We start from the raw sequence: 20,006 nt of genomic DNA, 5'->3' as shown, positions 1-20,006 counted from the left end.
ATTAGGATGCTCCCGGGACTTATTAGGAGAGGCTGGATAGACTGGAACTTTATTTCATGGAGTGCAGGAATTGTGGAGATAATCTTATAGAGGTCAACAAATTAATGAGGGTTAATCAGCTAGATAGTCAATATCTTTTCCCACAGGTAGGGGAATCTAAAACTAGAGGGCATAGATTTAACGTGAGAGGGGAGAGATTCAAAATGGTCCAGAGGGACAATTTTTTCACAGAGGGTGATGAGTGTCTGGAACGAGCTGCCAGAGGTGGTAGTAGAGGCGGGTACAATTTTGTCTTTTAATAAGCTGTTAGACGGTTACGTGGGTAAGATGGATATAGAGGGATATGGGCCAAATGTGGGCATTTGGGATTAGCTTAGTGGTTAAAAACTGGGCAGCATGGACAGGTTTGACCAAAGGGCTGTTTTCATGCTCTATATTAAACCTCTATATTGTTCAGGAGGAGAGAAGGAGCCCCCATTCTGAATTTCAAAACCTTCTCCTTTGAGGTGTCCATGCAATAATTATTTTGTGAGCAGTGTTTCTAATCCCTAGTCCATTGGCTAGAAAATCTTGGTGATTCCAGTGAGAGTTGTACAGAGTTGCATAAAGTATTGATCATCATGATTCTAAATGGATTATTCTGCGCTTGAATAGAGATTCTGAAAGGCATTACTACCCTTTATTAAAGCCTTTTTTCATTCACCTTAACAGAAAATTTCCTGATCCTGGACAGATTTGCGCAGGTAGAGGGGAGTTCCACAGATGAAACAGACGTATCTGAATGTCCTGTGCATCGTACTACCCAAAGCAGCGGAACGAGAGAAAACTGCAGTGCAATAGTGCCAAGTAATCCAGAGCGGGAATTCAGACCGCTGTTTCCTTCAACAGATATCCAAAATCAAATCCTCCAATTGATCCACAACATCGAGTCTGACCTGAAACATTTAAAGGTACGACACTGATTGGAAATCTACCCAGCCAGCAGACTCTGCACAGTCATTGCTGATCTTTGGTGGGATGCCATTTAAGGCTGTTTCTAACCCCTTTGGATTAGAGCTGGTTAATTTGTTGTTGTCTCTGACTTGAGAATGAGTTAGTCTTTCAGTGGTTAATGACAATGTGCACGGACATTCTTGTGTGGTGTTTATAAACTTTTATCAGGAGGCATTGGAGAAGATGATGATAGTATCTGGGTAGATCCCTGATCCGGACCTGGGAGAAAGCTCCTTTTTAAATGATTGATGTTTTAAATCTTTTCTGTAGATTGAGATGTTTCTCAGTGTCAAAAAACTAGAACTAGGGGCCAAAAGCATCAGATAATCGTTAGTAAATTCAATTGGGAATTCGGGAGAAACATTTTTACCTCAAGAGTAGTAAGAATGTGGAACTGACTCCCACAGGAAGCAGTTGAGGTGATGCATTTATGAAAGAGCTGGGAGAGAGGGGAGAAAGGAATAGACTGATTTATTGATGAGGTGAAATGAACCTAATGAGAATGGAGGCTTGTGTTTAATATAAATACCGTTGGGCTACGTAACCTAATGTGCTGCTATGTGCTTGACTATTTGCTGCTGGGAATTGGCAATGTTAACTGGTGTTTGGACTCGCAGAACTAGCAGAGTTTCTGTCAACTTTGACTCCCCATCCTCAGGATATGAGCATAGGAACTAACGTAGGAGTAGAGTAGGCCAATTTGACAGCTTCACCAGCTAATAAGATCATGAAAAATCTAGTGTGGTTTCAACTCCTTTCTTGTCTGCCCCCCAGAACGTCTATCAAAAATCTGCCCAACTCAACCTTGAATAAATTCAATGACCCAGTCCCCACTGCTGTCTGGGGAAGTGAATTCCACAGACTAACGAAAAAGAATTAAAGAAAAAATTCTCCTCATCTCCTTTAAAAGGCTGATCTCATATTCTTATGGAAGGATTTTGTTATGACAAGAGGTTGAGTGGTTTGGGCCTGTTCTCATTGGAGTTTAGAGAATGAGAGAAAACCTTACTGAGACATACAGGATTCTTAGAGGGTTTGATAAGGTCGATGTTGCGAGGTTGTTCTCCCTTGTCGAGAATCTTGGACCAGAGGGCATTATCTCGGAGTAAGGGGTCACCCGTTTAAGACAGATGAGGAATTTCTTCTCCTGAGGATAGTGAATCTATGGAATATTTTGCTGCAAAGGACTGAAAACTGGGTCATTGAGTATGTTCAAGACTGAGATAGACCATGGGTGGCACAGTTGTTAGCACTGCTACCTGGTGCTATATAAATGCAGGCAGTGATACAGTGGTTAGCAGTGCTGCCTCACAGTGTCAGGGTCCCAGGTTCAATTCCAGCCTTGGAAGTCTGTCTTTGTGGAGTTTGCACATTCTCCCCATGTCTGCACGCCTGGGTAAGATGATCTTACTGGGAGTCTGTGCATGCTTGATGGGCCGAATGGCTGCCTCTGCATCGCACAGATTCTGCAATCAGTAAGGGAAATGAGGGTTATGGGGATAAGGAAGGAAAGTGGAGTTGAGGATTATATCAGATCAGTCATTACTTGATTGGCAACTCAACATTCTGGGATATAGAATTTTCAGGCGCAGCAGGAGAGGGGGTGAAAGAGGAGGAGGAGGTATTGCACTGTTAATTAAGGCGGCAGTTACTGCAGGAAGGAAAGATATCTTGAAGGGGGCATCAAATGAAGCTTTGTGGATAGGGCTTAGGAATACAAAAGGGGCAGGATATCATTAGGTGTTTATTATAGACCCCTCCCCCAGATAGTCAGAGGGATATTGAGGAGCACATACATGCTCGGCATGTGGAGATGTGTTTAAAAAAAAACAATAGGGTTATTATATTAGATGATTTCAACGTTCCCAACATAGATAATGAATCTGTGGAATTCTTTACTGCAGAGGGCTACAGGCTGGTCATTTAGAACGTTCAAGATTGTGATAGTGGCATAGTGGTTAACACTGCTCACAGCGCCAGTGAGTCAGGTTCGATTCAGGCCATGGGTCAGTCTGTCAGCCTGGAGTTTGTACATTCTCCCCATGTCTGTGTGGGTTTCCTCCAGGTGCTCTGGTTTCCTCCCACAGTCCAAAGATGTGTGGGTTAGAGGGATTGGCCGTGCTAAATTGACCTTAGTATCAGGAGGATTAGCAGGGTAAATGCGTGGGTTTTGGGAATAGAGCCTGAATGGACTTGTGGGCCAATGCAGGCATGATGGGCCAAATGGCCTCCGTCTGCACTGTAGGGATTCTATGATTGTATGTTCTGGCCAAGATAGACTGAGAACAGCTACTAATGGGAGAATCTACAGAAGAGCAGTGGGGGTCATTCAATGGGGAGGGTGCAAGCGCAGCATGTTCCCTTTAGGGTGATAGGAAGGAGTAACAAAGCCCAGAGAACCATGGATGACCAGAAATATTCAGGATCCAATGAGAAGGAAACGAAAGGCTATTACAAAATACAAGGGGAGCAAATCGGTGGAGGCATTACTGAGATATAGCAAGTGCAGGGTGGAACTTAAGAAAGCAGTTAGGAGTGTAAAGAGGGGATATGAGAAAGCTCTGGCTGGTAAAAGTAGGGAAAATCTCAATGGGAAGAAGATAACCAGGGTAAGCGTAGGGACCAAGGGGGCAATCTGTGCGTGGAGTCAGAGGACATAGGGAGATTGTTGAATGAATATTTCATATCCATCTTCACCCAAGAGAATGAGGACAATGGTGTGGAATTCAGAGAGACTGTGACGTTCTTGAGCAAATTCACATCGGGAAGGAGAAGGTATTGGAGGCATTGGCAGCCTTAAAAGTGGATAAATCTCCAGGTCCAGATGAATCAGCCCTAGGCTGCTGTGGGAGGCATGGGAGGAGATTGCAGGGCCTCTGACTCAAATTTTCAGTTCCTCTCTGGCCACAGGGGAGGGGCCAGATGACTGGAGAACAGCTAATGTGGTTCCACTATTTAAGACGGATTGTAGAGATAAACTACAGACCGATGAGTCTCATGTCAGCTGAGGGTAGTGCAGTCGATGTAGTTTATATGGACTTCAGCAAACTCATCAACGAGGTCTCATGTTAGCCAGGAAGGAGCTAAAGAGAGTGTTAAGAAGAGCTAGAAGAGGACATGAGAAGACTTTGGTGGATAGGACCAAGGAGAACCCTAAAGCTTTCTACAGGTATGTCAAGAATAAAAGATTGGTTAGGGCAAGATTAGGACCAGTCAGGGACAGTAGTGGGAAGTTGTGCGTGAAGCCTGGAGAGATAGGAGAGGCACTAAATGAATATTTTTCGTCAGTATTCACGCAGGAAAAAGTCAGTGTAGTCGAGGAGAATACTGAGATACAGGCTTTTAGACTAGACGGGATTGAGGTACAAAAGGAGGAGGTTTTGGCAATTCTTGAGAGTACGAAAATAGATAAGTCCCCTGGGCCGGATGGGATTTACCCTAGGAATCTCTGGGAGGCTAAGGAAGAGATTACAGAACCTTTTGGCTTTGATCTTCATGTCGTCATTGGCTACAGGTGTAGTGCCAGAAGACTGGAGGATAGCAAATGTTGTCCCCTTGTTCAAGAAGGGGAGTAGAGACCATCCTGGAAATTATAGACCAGTGAGCCTTACTTCTGTTGTGGGCAAAGTTTTGGAAAGAATTATAAGGGATAGGATTTCTAATCATCTAGAGAGAAATAATTTGATTAGGGATAGTCAACATGGTTTTGTGAAGGGTAGGTCGTGCCTCACAAACCTTATCGAGTTCTTTGAAAAGGTGACTAAAGAGGTGGATAAGGGTAAGGCAGTTGACGTGGTGTATATGGATTTTAGCAAAGCGTTTGATAAGGTTCCCCATGGTAGGCTACTGCAGAAAATGCAGGTGCATGGGATTGAGGGTGATTTAGCAGTTTGGATCAGGAATTGGCGAGCTGATAGAAGACAGAAGGTGGTGGTTGATGGGAAATATTCAACCTGGAGTTCAGTTACAAGTGGTGTAGCTCAGGGATCTGTTTTAGGGCCACTGCTGTTTGTCATTTTTATAAATGACCTAGATGAGGGTGTAGAAGGATGGGTTAGTAAATTTGCAGACGACACCAAAGTTGGAGGAGTTGTAGACAGTGAGGATGGATGTTACAGTTTGCAGAGGGACATAGATAAGCTACAGAGCTGGGCCGAGAGGTGGCAAATGGAGTTTAATGTGGAAAAGTGTGAGGTGATTCACTTTGGTAAGAGTAACAGGAGTACAGAATATAGGGCTAATGGAAGGACTCTTAGTAGTGTCGACAAGCGGAGAGATCTCAGTGTACATGTGCATAGCTCCCTGAAAGTTGGCACCCAGGTTGATAAGGTTGTTAAGAAGGCGTACGGTGTGTTAGCTTTTATTGGTAGAGGGATTGAATTTCGGAGCCGTGAGGTCATGTTACAACTGTACAAAACTCTGGTGCGGCTGCACTTGGAGTATTGCGTACAGTTCTGGTCACCGCATTATAAGAAAGATGTGGAGGCATTGGAAAGGGTGCAGAGGAGGTTTACCAGGATGTTGCCTGGTATGGTGGGAAGGTCTTATGAGGAAAGGCTGAGGGACTTGAGGTTATTTTCATTAGAAAGAAGAAGGTTAAGAGGTGACCTAGTTGAGGCATACAAGATGATCAGAGGGTTAGATAGGGTGGACAGTGAGAGCCTTTTTCCTCGGATGGTGACGGCTAACACGAGGGGACATAGCTTTAAATTAAGGGGTGGTAATTATAGGACGGATGTCAGAGGTAGGTTCTTTACTCAGAGGGTAGTAAGGGTGTGGAATGCCCTGCCTGCAGCAGTTGTGGACTCGCCAACTTTAAGGGCATTCAAATGGTCAGTGGATAGGCATATGGATAACATTGGAATAGTTTAGGTTAGAGGGTCATTAGATTGGTTCCACTGGTCGGCGCAACATCGAGGGCCGAAGGGCCTGTACTGCGCTGGAATGTTCTATGTTGTAAAGAAGGTAAATGCACACAGGATACAGGGTAATTTGATAAAGTGGATTCAAAATTGGCTCAATTGTAGGAGACAGAGGGTGGAGACAGAAGGTGCTGACAGAAGGCTGCTTTAGTGATTCGAAGTCAGTGTCCAGTGGCATACCACAGGCATCTGCATTGGGCCCCCTATTATTTAGCATTTATATGAACAACATTGATGACTATGTGGGGGGATAGGATTAGTAAGTTTGTGAATGACACAAAGATTGGCCAGATGGTTAACAGTGAGGTGGAATGTCTACACTTTGGAAGGATTAAGTTGACAAGGAAGTATTCAATGAATGGTAGAATACTAGGATATTCTGTGGAACAAAGGGACCTTGGCATATTTGTCCACAAATCTCTGAAGGCAGAAGGGCATGTTAGTAGGCTGGTGAAAAAGGCATAAGAGACACTTGCCTTTATCCATCAAGGCATAGATTGCAAAAGCAGGGAAGTCATGTTGGAGTTGTAAAGAACTTTGCTGAGGCCACAGCTGAAGAACTGCGTGGCGTTCTGGTCACCACATTATAGGAAGGATGTGATGGCACTAGAGAGGGTACAGAGGAGATTCACCAGGATGCTGCCTGGGATGGAACATTTAGAATGTAGAGTATTACAGCACAGTACAGGCCTTTCAGCCCTCAATGTTGTGCCGAGCTATGTCCAAACCCAAGATCAAACTATTCCACGCCCTATCATTCTGGTGTGCTCCATGTGCCTATCCAATAACCGCTTGAAAGCTCCTAAAGTGTCCGACTCCACTATCACAGCAGGCAGTGCATTCCACACCCCAACCACTCTTAGTAAAGAATCTACCTTGGACATCCCTCCTATATCTCCCACCATGAACCTTATAGTTATGCCCCCTAGTAACAGCTACATCCACCTGAGGAAATAGTCTCTGAATGTCCACTCTATCTATCCCTCTCATCATCTTATAAACGTCTATTAAGTCGCCTCTCATCCTCCTCCGCTCTAACGAGAAAAGCCCCAGCTCCCTCAACCTTTCCTTATAAGACCTACCCTCCAAACCAGGCAGCACCTTGGTAAACAAAAAACTGCAGCAGGCGACGGTGCAGAGGGACCTCGGGGTCGTTGTGCATGAGTCGCAAAAACCCAGCTTGCAGGTGGTCAGGAAGGCGAATGGGATGCTGGCCTTCATAGCGAGGGGGATTGAATATAAAAGTAGGGAGGTCTTGCTGCAGCTGTACAGGGCATTGGTGAGGCTGCAGCTGGAGTACTGTGTGCAGTTTTGGGCGCCGCACCTGCGCAAGGATATTTTGGCCTTGGAGGGAGTGCAGAGGAGGTTTACTAGGCTGATACCGGAGTTGAGGGGGTTGAGCTATGAGGAGAGGCTGAATAAACTAGGCTTGTACTCGTTAGAGTTTAGAAGAATGAGGGGAGATCTCATTGAGACGTATAAGATGATGAATGGGATGGATAGGATAGAGGTGGAGAGACTCTTCCCGCTCAAAAAAGACAGTAGGACTAGGGGGCACAGCCTCAAGATAAAGGGGAGACGGTTTAGAACGGAGTTGAGGAGGAACTTCTTCACTCAAAGGGTGGTGAATCTCTGGAATTCTCTGCCCGTTGAAGTGGTGGAGGCTGCCTCGCTAAATATTTTTAAGAAGCGGGTTGATGGGTTCTTGATAAGAGAGGGGATTAAGGGTTATGGGGAGAGGGCGGGAAAGTGGAACTGAGCCATGACAGATCAGCCATGATCTTATTGAATGGCGGGGCAGGCTCGAAGGGCTAGATGGCCTACTCCTGCTCCTATTTCTTATGTTCTTATGTAAATCTCCTCTGCACACTCTCCAATGCTTCCATATCCTTCTTATAGTGAGGTGACCAGAACAGCACACAATATTCCAAATGTGGTCTCACCAAGGTCCTGTATAGTTGCAGCAAAACCTCACAGCTCTTAAACTCAAACCCCCTGTTAATAAACACTAACACACTATAAGCCTTCTTCACGGCTTTATCCACTTGAGTGGCAACCTTCAGAGATCCGTGGATATGAACCCCAAGATCTCTCTGTTCCTCCACATTCCTCACAATCCTGCCGTTGACCCTGTAATCAACATTCAAGCTTGTCCTACCAAAATGAATCACCTCACACTTATTTAATTATGAAGAGAGGGTGGATAGACTTGGGTTGTTTTCATTGGAAGATTGAGGGGCAACCTGATGGAGGTGTTCAATACCTCAGGACATGGACAGAGTGGATAAGGAGCAGCTGTTCACCTTAGTTGAAGGATCAGTCATGAGGGGACATAGGTTCAAGGTAAGGGGCAGGAGATTTAGGGGGAATTTGAGGAAAAACTTTTTTATCCAGTGGGTGGTGAGGGTCTGGAATGTGCTGCCTGGGAGGGTGGTGGAGGTGGGATGCCTCACATCCTTTAAAAAGTATCTGGATGAGCACTTGGCACATCATAACATTTGAGGCTATGGGCCAAGTGCTGGTAGATTGACACGTTAGAAACACCTAAACTCTCATCTAATCCAGTTTGGACTCGGTGGGCTGAAAGGCCTCTTCTGCAGTATATGGTTTTATGATTCTATGATCTCATTGAATGGCAGAGCAGACTGGATGGACTGAATGGCCAACTTCTGTTCCCTTATCTTCTGTTCTTAGAGAGTGATATTATGTCTGAGCCACTACAGAACTCGGAGCAGGCAGGTTCTGCTGCTTTTATGTTTCTCTATTCCATAAATGTGATCTCTTTCAGCTGAGTGATTAAAATGATAGGACACAGGCTCTGCTGTTTCCTGGAACAGAATGGAAAATGGTCACTTCAGAGTGGAATTATTATAGATGCTGGAAAAACTGTTCCTGGGTAATACCAGTCTGCAGTGCTGATGAATCCTGTGGGAAATCAAGGTCTGAAATGTTGGGAGGAGGCTGGAGTGGAGAAGAAATGGTGGCGTGAGTTAGCTGGTGTGAATGAGCTTGCTCTGTGCCATATGTAATCCTGCATAATCCTTGTGATTACAGGAGGTGGAGTTAGAATATTACAGTCAGCAGATCCTGGAATCAGCAACATCACATGAGCGAATGGGTGAGTATTCCATTTGCACTGCTCTCACTCTGTTAGACTAACAACATTAATGTGAATTGAAAAAGCAGGTTATAATGAAAGAGATCAGGGTCCCCATGTTATTATGGAGAGGGGAGATTGCTTTTTGTTACTTTGGTCTGAAATATGTGCTGAAGTCACTTTTTTTCTCCACCCATCGGGATGGCACAGTATTTAGCACTGCTGCCTCACAGCGCCGGGGACCTGGGTTTGATTCCCGGCTTGGGTCACTACCTGTGCGGAATCTGCACATTCTCTCCATGTCTGTGTGGGTTTCCTCCAGGTACTCCAGTTTCCTCCCACAGTCCAAAGATGTGCAGGTTGGGTGGATTGACCACGCTAAATTGGCCCTTAGTGTCAGGAGAATTAGCAGCGTAAATACTTGGGGTTACGGTGGTAGGGTCTGGGTGAGATTGTTGTCAGTGCAAGCTTGATGGGTCAAATGGCCTCTTTCTACACTGTAGGAATTCTATGATCGATGCAATTCGGAGTATATAATGCAAAATCATACTGTTTTAAATGTAATACTCGCGCACATGTGCAAGCATATGAACTGAAACAGTGTCGGGCAAAAGCTTGAATTGCAATAAATCATACACAGAACCGCAGAACAGTACAGGCCCTTTGGCCCTCGATGTTGTGCCAAGCTATTTCCAAACCAAGATCAAGCTATCCCCCTCCCTATCATTCTGGTGTGCTCCATGTGCCTATCCAATACCCGCTTGAAAGTTCCTAGAGTGTCCGACTCCACTATCACAGCAGGCAGACTATTCCACACCCCAACCACTCTCTGAGTGAAGAGTCTACCTCAGACATCCCTCCTATATCTCCCACCATGAACTTTATAGTTATGCCCCCTAGTAACAGCTACATCCACCCGAGGAAATAATATCTGCACGTCCTCTCTATCTATCCCCCTCATCACCTTATAAACCTCTATTAAGTTGCCTCTCATTCTCCTCTGCTCCAAAGAGAAAAGTCCCAGCTCCCTCAACCTTTCCTCATAAGACCTACCCTCCAAACCAGGCAGCATCCTGGTAAATCTCCTCTGCACTCTCTCCAATGCTTCCACATCCTTCTTATAGTGAGGTGACCAGAACTGAACCCGATATTCCAAATGTGGTCTCACCAACGTCCAGTATAGTTGCAGCATAACCCCACAGCTCTTAAACTCAAACCCCCTGTTAATAAACACTAACACACTATAAGCCTTCTTCACGGCTCTATCCACTTGAGTGGCAACCTTCAAAGATCTGTGGATATGAACCCCAAGATCTCTCTGTTCCTCCACATTCCTCACAATCCTGCCGTTGACCCTATAAACTGCATTCAAGTTTGTCCTACCAAAATGAATTACCTCACACTTATCAGGGTTAAACTCCATCTGCCACTTTTCAGCCCAGCTCTGCATCCTATCAATGTCTATTTGCAGCCTACAAGAGCCTTCCACCTCATCCACTACTCCACCAATCTTGGTGTCATCAGCAAATTTACTAACCCACCCTTCAGCCCCCCTTTTCCAAGTCATTGATAAAAATCACAACTAGCAGAGGACCCAGCACTGATCCCTGTGGTACACCGCTGGTATCTGGCCTCCAATCTGAAAATATTCCCTCCAGCACCACCCTCTGTCTTCTATGAGACAGTAAGAAGTCTGACAACACCAGGTTTAAGTCCAACCAATTTATTTGATAGTAAGTCTCGAGTGTTAGACTTCTTACTGTGTTTACCCCAGCTCAACGGCGGCATCTCCATATCATGACTTCTATGAGACAGCCAGTTACTTATCCAATCAGCCAAATTTCTTTCTATCCCACACCACCTCACCTTCTTCATGAGCCTACCATGGGGAAGCTTATCAAACACCTTACTAAAATCCATGTATACGACATCAACTGCTCTACCTTCGCCTAGACTTAGTTACCTCCTCAAAGAATTCAGTCAAATTTGTGAGGTAGGGCTTACCTCTCACGTAACCGTGCTGACTATCCCAGATTAAACTGCATCTTTCCAAATGGTCATAAATCCTATCTCTCAGGACCTTTTCCATTAACCTACCAACCACTGAAGTAAGACTAACTGGCCTATAATTACCAGGATCATTCCTATTTCCTTTCTTGAAAAGAGGAACAACATTTGCCAAATCCTCCAGGGAGTTGATAAACTTCAGACATAAATTTGTTTCTGATGGTGAAAAGTTTGAAAGCTCAACTGAGATTTTCATGAAAAATGTAACAAGATAGTGGAATAAATTGGCTTTTATAAATCGGAGTTTGGCCTTTATAAATCGGAGTATTGAGTATAAAAGTTGGAATGTTATGGTAAGGTTGTATAAGGCATTGGTGAGGCCAAATTTAACATAGAACATGGAACACTACAGCACAAACAGGCCCTTCGGCCCACGAGTTGCGCCGATCACATCAACACCTATCTATAACCCCCAATCCCATAAAACCCCATATACTCATCCAGAAGTCTTTTAAAAGACCCCAGCGAGTTCGCCTCCACCACCACTGACGGCAGCCGATTCCATTCACTCACCACCCTTTGAGTGAAAAACTTACCCCTAACATCACTTCTGTACTTTCCTCCCCGCACCTTAAACCTGTATCCTCTCGTAGCGACCATTTCAACCCGGGCAAATAGCCTCTGAGAATCCACCCTATCTATTCCTCTCAACATTTTATAAACCTCTATCAGGTCGCCTCTCAACCTACGTCTCTCCAGGGAAAAGAGACCCAGTTCCCTCAACCTAACTTCATAAGGCGTGCCTCCCAGTCCAGGCAACATCCTTGTAAATCTCCTCTGTACCCTTTCAATAGCTTCTACGTCTTTCCTATAGTGAGGCGACCAGAACTGCGCACAGTACTCCAAATGAGGCCTGACCAGGGTCTTATAAAGTTGCAGCATTACCTCCCGACTCCTAAACTCAATCCCTCGATTTATGAAGGCCAGTACACCATACGCCTTCTTGACCACCTCTTCCACCTGCGAGGCCGATTTAAGAGTCCTGTGGACCCGGACCCCAAGATCCTTCTGCTCCTCAACACTACCAAGACTCCTGCCCTTGATAGTGTACTCGTTCATCCCGTTGGTTCTGCCAAAATGGACGACTACGCATTTATCCGCATTGAAGTCCATCTGCCACTTCTCCGCCCAGTCCTGCATCCTATTTATGTCCTGCTGCAACTTTTGCCATCCTTCCAGACCATCCACAACACCACCGACCTTCGTGTCATCAGCGAACTTACTTACCCATCCTTCCACTTCCTCATCCAGGTCATTTATGAAAATGACAAACAGCAAGGGTCCTAGAACAGATCCCTGGGGCACTCCACTGGTGACTGACCTCCATTCAGAAAAAGACCCATCCACAACCACTCTCTGCCTTCTGCAGGCAAGCCAGTTCTTGATCCACAAGGCCAAAGGCCCTTGGATCCCATGCCCTCTCACCTTCTCAAGAAGTCTTGCATGGGGGACCTTATCAAACGCCTTGCTGAAGTCCATGTATACCACGTCCATGGCACTTCCTTCGTCAATGTGTTCAGTCACATTATCGAAGAACTCAACTAGGCTCGTAAGGCACGACCTGCCCTTGACAAATCCATGCTGACTATTCCTGATCATGTCAAACCTCTCCAAATGATTGTAAATCTTGTCCCTCAGAAGCCTTTCCATCAGCTTACCAACCACTGAGGTCAGACTCACCGGTCGGTAATTTCCCGGGCTATCTCTGTTCCCTTTCTTGAAAATAGGGACTACATCCGCAATCCTCCAATCTTCCGGAACCTCTCCCGTCTCCATTGACGACGCAAAGATCATCGCCAGGGGCTCTGCAATCACTTCCCTCGCCTCCCACAGTATCCTGGGGTATATCCCATCTGGTCCCGGCGACTTATCAATCTTGATAGAATTCAAAAGTTCTAACACATCCTCCTCCTTAATATCCACAAACTCAATCTTTTCCATCTGCTGCAAATCCGTAGCAAAATCTCCCAGATCAGTTTCCACCGTGAATACTGAGGCAAAGTACTCATTAAGCACCTCTGCCATTTCTTCTGGTTCCACACAGACCTTAACCCCTTCACCTTTTATAGGTCCTATCCCTTCTCTTCTCATCCTTTTACCTTTCACATATTTATAAAAGGCCTTGGGATTCTCCTTAATCTTACCCGCCAAGGTCTTCTCATGACCCCTTCTGGCTCTCCTAATTTCCCTTTTAAGCTCCTTTCTACAGTCCTTATACTCCTCAAGATCCTTAACCTCTCCTAGTTCCCTGAACCTTTTGTACACCTTCCCTTTCCTCCTGATTAGGTTCAACACAGCCTTCGTGCACCACGGTTCCCGCGACCTACCAAAACCCCCTTGTCTCATCGGAACGTTGTCACGCATGGCTCCAGACAAACATTCCTTGAATATCCGCCACCTTCCTTCGGTACTTTTCCCTAAGAACGCCTCCTTCCAGTTTATTTGTCCAAGTAACTTCCTGACTTCTTCGTATCTCCCCTTACTCCAGACAAACACCTTCCTAGCCTGCCTGATCCTATCTCGTTCCAATGCAATTGTGAAGGAGATAGAATTATGGTCACCATTCCCAAGATGCTCCCCTACCGAGAGATCCATCACCTGCCCTGGTTCATTCGCCAGTACCAGGTCAAGTACAGCCTCTCCCCTCGTAGGCTCATCCACGTACTGTGTCAGGAAACCTTCCTGAACACACCTAACAAACTCCTCCCCATCCAAACCCCTTACCCTAGGGATATTCCAGTCGATGTTTGGGAAATTGAAGTCTCCCATCACGACAACTCTGTTATTAATACATTTCTCCAGAATCTGTTTCCCTATCTGCACTTCAACTTCCCTGTCACTATTGGGTGGCCTATAGAATACACCCAGCAAAGTTTTTGACCCTTTGCTGTTCGTAACTTCCACCCACAGAGACTCTGTAGATAGTCCCTCCACAGCATCCTCTATCTCTGCAGCCATGACACTGTCCCTGATCGACAGTGCCACTCCACCACCTCTTCTGCCATCCTCCCTGTCCTTCCTGAAGCATCTGAAACCTGGCACCTGAAGTACCCAGTCCTGTCCCTGAGACATCCAAGTCTCCGTAATTTAGAGTATTGTGTACAGTTTTGGTCACCTAGTTACAGGAAGGATGTAAATAAGGTTGAAAGAGTGCAGAGAAGGTTCACAAGGATGTTGCCAGGACTTGAGAAGCGGAGTTACAGAGAGAGATTGAATAGGTTAGGACTTTATTCCCTGGAGCGTAGAAGAATGAGGGGAGATTTGATAGAGGTGTATAAGATTTTGATGGGTATAGATACAGTGAATGCAAGCAGGCTTTTTCCACTCAGGCTAGGGGAGAAAAAAACCAGAGGGCATGGGTTAAGGGTGAAAGGAGAAAAGTTGAAAGGGAATATTAGTGGTGGGGGGGGCTTCTTCACGCAGGGAGTGGTGGGAGTGTGGAATGAGCTGCCAGACAAAGTGGTAAATGTGGGCTCACTTTTAACATTTAAGAAAAACTTGGACAGGTACGTTGATGAGAGGGTTGTGGAGGGATAAGGTCCAAGTGCAGGTCAGTGGGACTAGGCAAAAAATGGTTCGGCACAGACAAGAAGGGCCAAAAAGCCTGTTTCTGAGCTGTAAATTTTCTATGGTTCTATGGGTGATGATAAAGTGGGAAGATTGAAAGGTTTGCAGGATGGTTTGAGGGATTTGTGAGTAGAGTGGGTAGAGAAGAGGTGAGGTTCAACACAGGCTGTGACAAGATGCTCTGTTGACTGTTAGAAGCCGAGATGTTTTCGGTTTTTGGTTTGTCAGGAATGGAGCAACCTTGGTAGTGGACAGGAAAGTAGAGTTATGTCAAGGATCAGGTATGATCTTATTGAATGTTGCCTGGACTGGGAGGCATGCCCTATGAAGTTAGGTTGAGGGAGCTGGGTCTCTTTTCCCTGGAGAGACGAAGATTGAGAGGTGACCTGATAGAAGTTTATAAAATGTTGAGAGGAATAGATAGGGTGGATTCTCAGAGGCTATTTCCCCGGGTTGAAATGGTCGCTACGAGAGGACACAGATTTAAGGTGCGGGGAGGAAAGTACAGAAGTGATGTTAGGGGTAAGTTTTTCACTCAGAGGGTGGTGAGTGAATGGAATCGGCTGCCGTCAGTGGTGGTGGAGGCGAACTCGCTGGGGTCTTTTAAAAGACTTCTGGATGAGTATATGGGGTTTTATGGGATTGGGGGTTATAGATAGGTCTATAGATTGGTAGGTGTTGATGTGATCGGCGCAACTCGTGGGCCGAGGGGCCTGTTTGTGCTGTAGTGTTCTATGTTCTATGAATGGTGGAACACATTCGCAGGCAATGTATAGTCTACTTCTGCTTTATTTTTGTTCTCTCCACAGGAGACAGTTAATGTGGTCTGTTTGGATGCAGAAGCAAGCCAGACTCTGTTTTGGAACATGGATACTTGGACCTGATCCCTCAAAGCTCAGCTAACTCTATCCTTTGGAGACATTTGTGGAACCAAATGTTGATTCTGTAAATGCCACTGAGTTCTGTGTCATTTTTGGGATAGTCCTGCTGGTAACTGGTGAGTCCTGGTTACCAATGATCCCTGCAGGTGACCACTGCACCAGTGCATTGCGGAGCGGTCGATATAATCACCCTCCTTTGTGTACGTGTACATCTTTCCTGATCTCACTCACCACATCTCCAAAAACCAAATGTACAGAAATTCGGCAGAAAATCAGCTTAGAGTTTGAAGAAATTGAGTTGTATTTATTTCTATCCACTTGCAATGATAAATGCAATCTTTTTGTCATAATTTTTATTTTCATAGTCTGTATTGAACTGATTTGCAGACTAAAGATAGAGATCTGGTCAATGTATGGAATTCGTGCATGGGTTCTAATACTGAGGCGGTGGAATGGGGGTGTGAGAGAGAGATACTGCACAGTTAGTGTGTGTGTGTGAGAAAGAGGGAGTTACTACACTGTGTGTGAGAGGGGGTTTTGACACAGCCAGCATGTGAGAGGGCGTGTGTTATTGCACAGTTTTGTAGCTGCAGCTTAGCTCCCGGAAGCTCAGATAGGCTCAGACCCGGGGTGGGGGGATTTGCTGCTCATAACCTGACCAGTCCTCGGGACCAAAGTTGTTCATTTTTGGCAAAACTTTCACGTAGCAAAAGCAGCAGATAAAAAAAAACAGGTTATTATTTTAGCCTGTCTGACAAATGGTAAACTTTCCAACCTGTTCTTGCCCTAAGCATGCAGTTTGTTTGCAGAATTATTTCACACTTACTGGCATACACATTTACCTGTTATATCATTGGGTTTTTTTTCAATTGCTTATTTCTCACTGACAAGGAAGTGTTGGAACAACAAATTATTTGGTTATTAAAGTTAAAGCTGGTTTCTGAGACAAGTTGTTGGGTTTGGTGAAATGCTGAGCCCAGGAGACGACCAGCTCTGCACCAGAGTTCCTGGTACACTTGGAGTTGGATGTTTTGCATTTGAAGCCTCCCTATCCCCAGAGCAATTAGGAGACAGTAAGTGGACCCTCCTCACCATTCCTGTAACACTAAGAAGCTATAATCAAAGCTACTGTTCCCACAGAACTGCATTTTCTAATAATTTCTCTCCCAGTAATTGATTTCAGATGTGGCTCTGAAGAGTGATTTCAATGTGTTCATGGCCATTAGCCCGTAACTCAGCTGGAAATTGCCATTGTGTAGTTCTTGACATCTTGTACCGATTATAAAGTGAGCACAGTAGCTGTTAACAAGAGGCAGACATGCTAATGCTGGATTTCGGTGCAGACACTGTTTGAAACAGTTATTTCCAGCTCTCAAACTGTCATTTACATGTGTGAGATATTGGGTATACATATAATGCTGATTTGGGTTGACCGCACGTTCTAACTTTGCAGATTGCCCCTGACATGTACAGATCCAATGTACCCCCTTCGCTGCCCTGTACATCAGCCTTCACAATACACTAACCTTGCTGCCTCCCTTAATCTATAGTTTTATTTGTCTCAAGTTTAGAACTTTGACATATTTCATTTGGTTTTATCCAACTTTGTAAATTAGCATCTCATGTAAGATTTAGAAAAGACATTATGTTACTTGAAAAAAAAATATAATTCTGTTTCGGGATCTGGGTTTTAAAGAAAGTTTCATTATAATTATAATGTTTCAATATAATTAAAAAGCTTGTGGCGGAAAGATTTCTTTTCCTTTTCACTGTGTGGTTTATACTTCTGAATCCATCAATCTGCTCCTCAAGACTGGGCTAGTCAGAGCCAGCTTCCCCAGGGGCACCTAGGCCATCTGGCTGGCATCTCCCTGGTGCGCCCAGGCATTCTGGCTGGCGTCTCCCCAGGGTGCTGTCAATATTACAGCGTCCTCACTCTGGCTGTGATTGGTGGTTTGCCCTTAATCCAGGAGTTGGAAGGTGGGCCTGCTGCTGAATGTGGGCTGAATCCGTGTAATTTTAACATAAGTCCTTAGTGAACTGGAGTAATGTTATTGCAATCGCTGGTATTGGATTTTGCCTTGGATTGTTTTGCATTTACAAAAATATGAAGATTGGAGAGTAGAAAATGTTGTGCCTTTGTTTAAAAAGGGCTGCAGGGAAAAGCCTGGGAACTACAGGCCAGAGAGCCTCACATCTGTGGTGGGTAAATTGTTGGAAGGTATTTTGAGAGACAGGATCTTACAGGCATTTAGAGACAGGACTGATTAGGGACAGTCGGCATGGCTTTGTGAGTGGAAAATCATGTCTCACAAATTTAATTGAGTTTTTTGAAGGGGTAACCAAGCAGGTAGATGTGGGCAGTGCAGTTGGTGTTGTCTACATGGACTTTAGCAAGGCCTTTGACAAGGTACCACATGGTAGGTTGTTGCATAAAGTTAAATCTCACAGGATCCAGGGTGAGGCATCTAAATGGATACAAAATTGGCTTCTTGACAGAATAAAAAGTCTGACAACACCAGGTTTTAGTCCAACCTATTTATTTGATAATATACTCGCAAGCTTTCGGGTTAGCCCTCTTCGTCAGGTGAATGGAGAGTTCTGGCCTCAGACAGAGCATATAAAGCACAGACAGTTTAGAGATTCTAATCAGTAATCTCTAAACTGTCTGTGCTTTATATGCTCTGTCTGAGGCCAGAACTCTCCATTCACCTGACGAAGAGGGTAACCCCTCGAAAGCTTGTGAGAATATTATCAAATAAATAGGTTGGACTAAAACCTGGTGTTGTCAGACTTTTTACTGTGTTTACACCAGTCCAACGCCGGCATACCCACATCTTGACAGAAGCCAGAGAATGTTTTTCAAACTAGAGACCTGTGACCAGTGGTGCGCCTGAGAATTTTTTTTCTGAGAGCTGTGAGTCTCAAACACTTCCTGAAAAGGCAGTTTTTGAATATTGAGTTTTTGGGGATGTCGCAGTGTTAGCACTGCTGCCTCTCAGCACCAGGGACCCAGGTTCAGTTCCAGCCTCAGGTCACTGTTTGTGTGGAGTCTGCATGTTCTCCCTGGGTTTCCTCCCACAGTCCAACGATTTGCTGGTTAGAGTGACTGGCCGTGCAAAATTGTCCCTTAGTGTCAGGGGCAATAGCAGGTAAATATGAGGTTACAGGAATAGAGCTTGAGTGAGATTGTGGTCTGTGCAGACGCAATGGGCCAAATGATGGCCTCCCATACTATAGGATTTTATAAACATTAAGGCAGAGCTAGATAAAAATCTTGACTAACAATGTAACCTCTACCCCCCCCCGATCCCCGGATAACCTTTCATTCCAATCAGATCAGCCAAGACCTCACTGAATGGCAGAGCAGGCTTGATGGGCTGAATGGCCTATCCCATTCCATCCCAATGTGCCATCTTCAGTGAGTCCACTGCACTCATTCAATCAGCTGCTCCCTAAAACAATCAAACTTAACCCCACTATCCTTATCCTCACATTCCCACCTGCCCACTTTGCTCTTGTTTGTAAAGGTGTGAAGTGCCTGGAATTTGGATTGTAAGCTTTTTAATGTGAAGGTTAATGAACAGACCTCAAATTGAATGACATTCTTTATTTTCAAGGTTCCTACATTCAGCAAAAGGCTGAAATCCTAAAACGCAGAACAGTTCAGTTGGGTACCTTGCGAAAGAGCAAGTTCTCACTCAAAAATCCATACCACATAACTGGACTTTGCTACAGAAATAATACTTAATTCTTAATTAAATAAAACAAAATAAAGTTAACCCCACATCAATTCCCCAACAGTACAAAAATGCATTACTCAATTCTGGTAACTGCCATTCTTGCATCTTCACTTTTGCTACAGTTTCGGGTTTTGTGCATTTGTCATTAACCAACCAAAAATTTGAGTTATCACCAGAAGCGTGGGTAAAATGGCTGGTTCGCTGCAAGCACTTAAAGCTGTAGAGAGAGAGACAGAAAATAATTAGTTTCAGAGAGCATAAAGAGTGGAACACACTAGGAGTCAGTGAAGGTTTACCAGGCTGATTCCAGGACTGATAAATGAGGAGAGATTGACTAGGTTAGGATCGTTTCACTGGAGTTCAGACAAATGAGAGGAGCTCTCAGAGACTTATAAAAATTAATAACAGGACTCAACAGGATGGATGCGGGGAGGATAGTCCTGAAGTGGGTGAGTCCAGAGCATGGGTCATGGGATTCAGCGTAGACCATTTAGGATGGAGGTGAGGAGACATTTCTTCACCCAAAGAGTGGTGAGCCTGTGGAATTCATTACCGCAGGAAGTAGTTGATGCCAAAACATTGAATTTTCAAGAGGCGGCTGGATATAGCACTTGGGGGGGGGAAATAGGATCAAAGGGTGTGGGGAAAAAGCAGGATTAGGCTATTGAATTGGATGATCAGCCATGATCGTAATGAATGGCAGAGCAGACTCGAAGGGCCAAATGGCCTCCTCCTA

At 44.9% G+C, this 20,006-nt stretch overlaps 2 protein-coding genes across 3 annotated transcripts in view; one reads left to right on the top strand and one right to left on the bottom strand.

The window, feature by feature from the left end:
- LOC145359958 (rho guanine nucleotide exchange factor 12-like) overlaps positions 1 to 17,283 on the top strand; it is a 156,698-nt gene extending 139,415 nt beyond the window's left edge. For both annotated transcript variants that reach the window (XM_080214851.1, XM_080214850.1), the window contains exons 39-41: positions 712 to 950; positions 8,970 to 9,033; positions 15,456 to 17,283. In XM_080214851.1, coding sequence (XP_080070977.1) covers positions 712 to 950; positions 8,970 to 9,033; positions 15,456 to 15,466 — 314 coding nt within the window. In that variant the 3' untranslated portion in view covers positions 15,467 to 17,283. The remainder of the gene's footprint in view (positions 1 to 711; positions 951 to 8,969; positions 9,034 to 15,455) is intronic.
- Positions 17,284 to 19,122: 1,839 nt separating this feature from the next.
- tecta (tectorin alpha) overlaps positions 19,123 to 20,006 on the bottom strand; it is a 97,673-nt gene continuing 96,789 nt past the window's right edge. The window contains exon 23 of the mRNA XM_080214551.1: positions 19,123 to 19,487. Coding sequence (XP_080070677.1) covers positions 19,387 to 19,487 — 101 coding nt within the window. The 3' untranslated portion in view covers positions 19,123 to 19,386. The remainder of the gene's footprint in view (positions 19,488 to 20,006) is intronic.

This window comes from Carcharhinus amblyrhynchos, chromosome 29, assembly GCF_965287045.1.
Source record: "Carcharhinus amblyrhynchos chromosome 29, sCarAmb.v2.hapA, whole genome shotgun sequence".
Classification (NCBI taxonomy): domain Eukaryota; kingdom Metazoa; phylum Chordata; class Chondrichthyes; order Carcharhiniformes; family Carcharhinidae; genus Carcharhinus; species Carcharhinus amblyrhynchos.
This window is presented reverse-complemented; position numbering and strand designations above follow the sequence as displayed.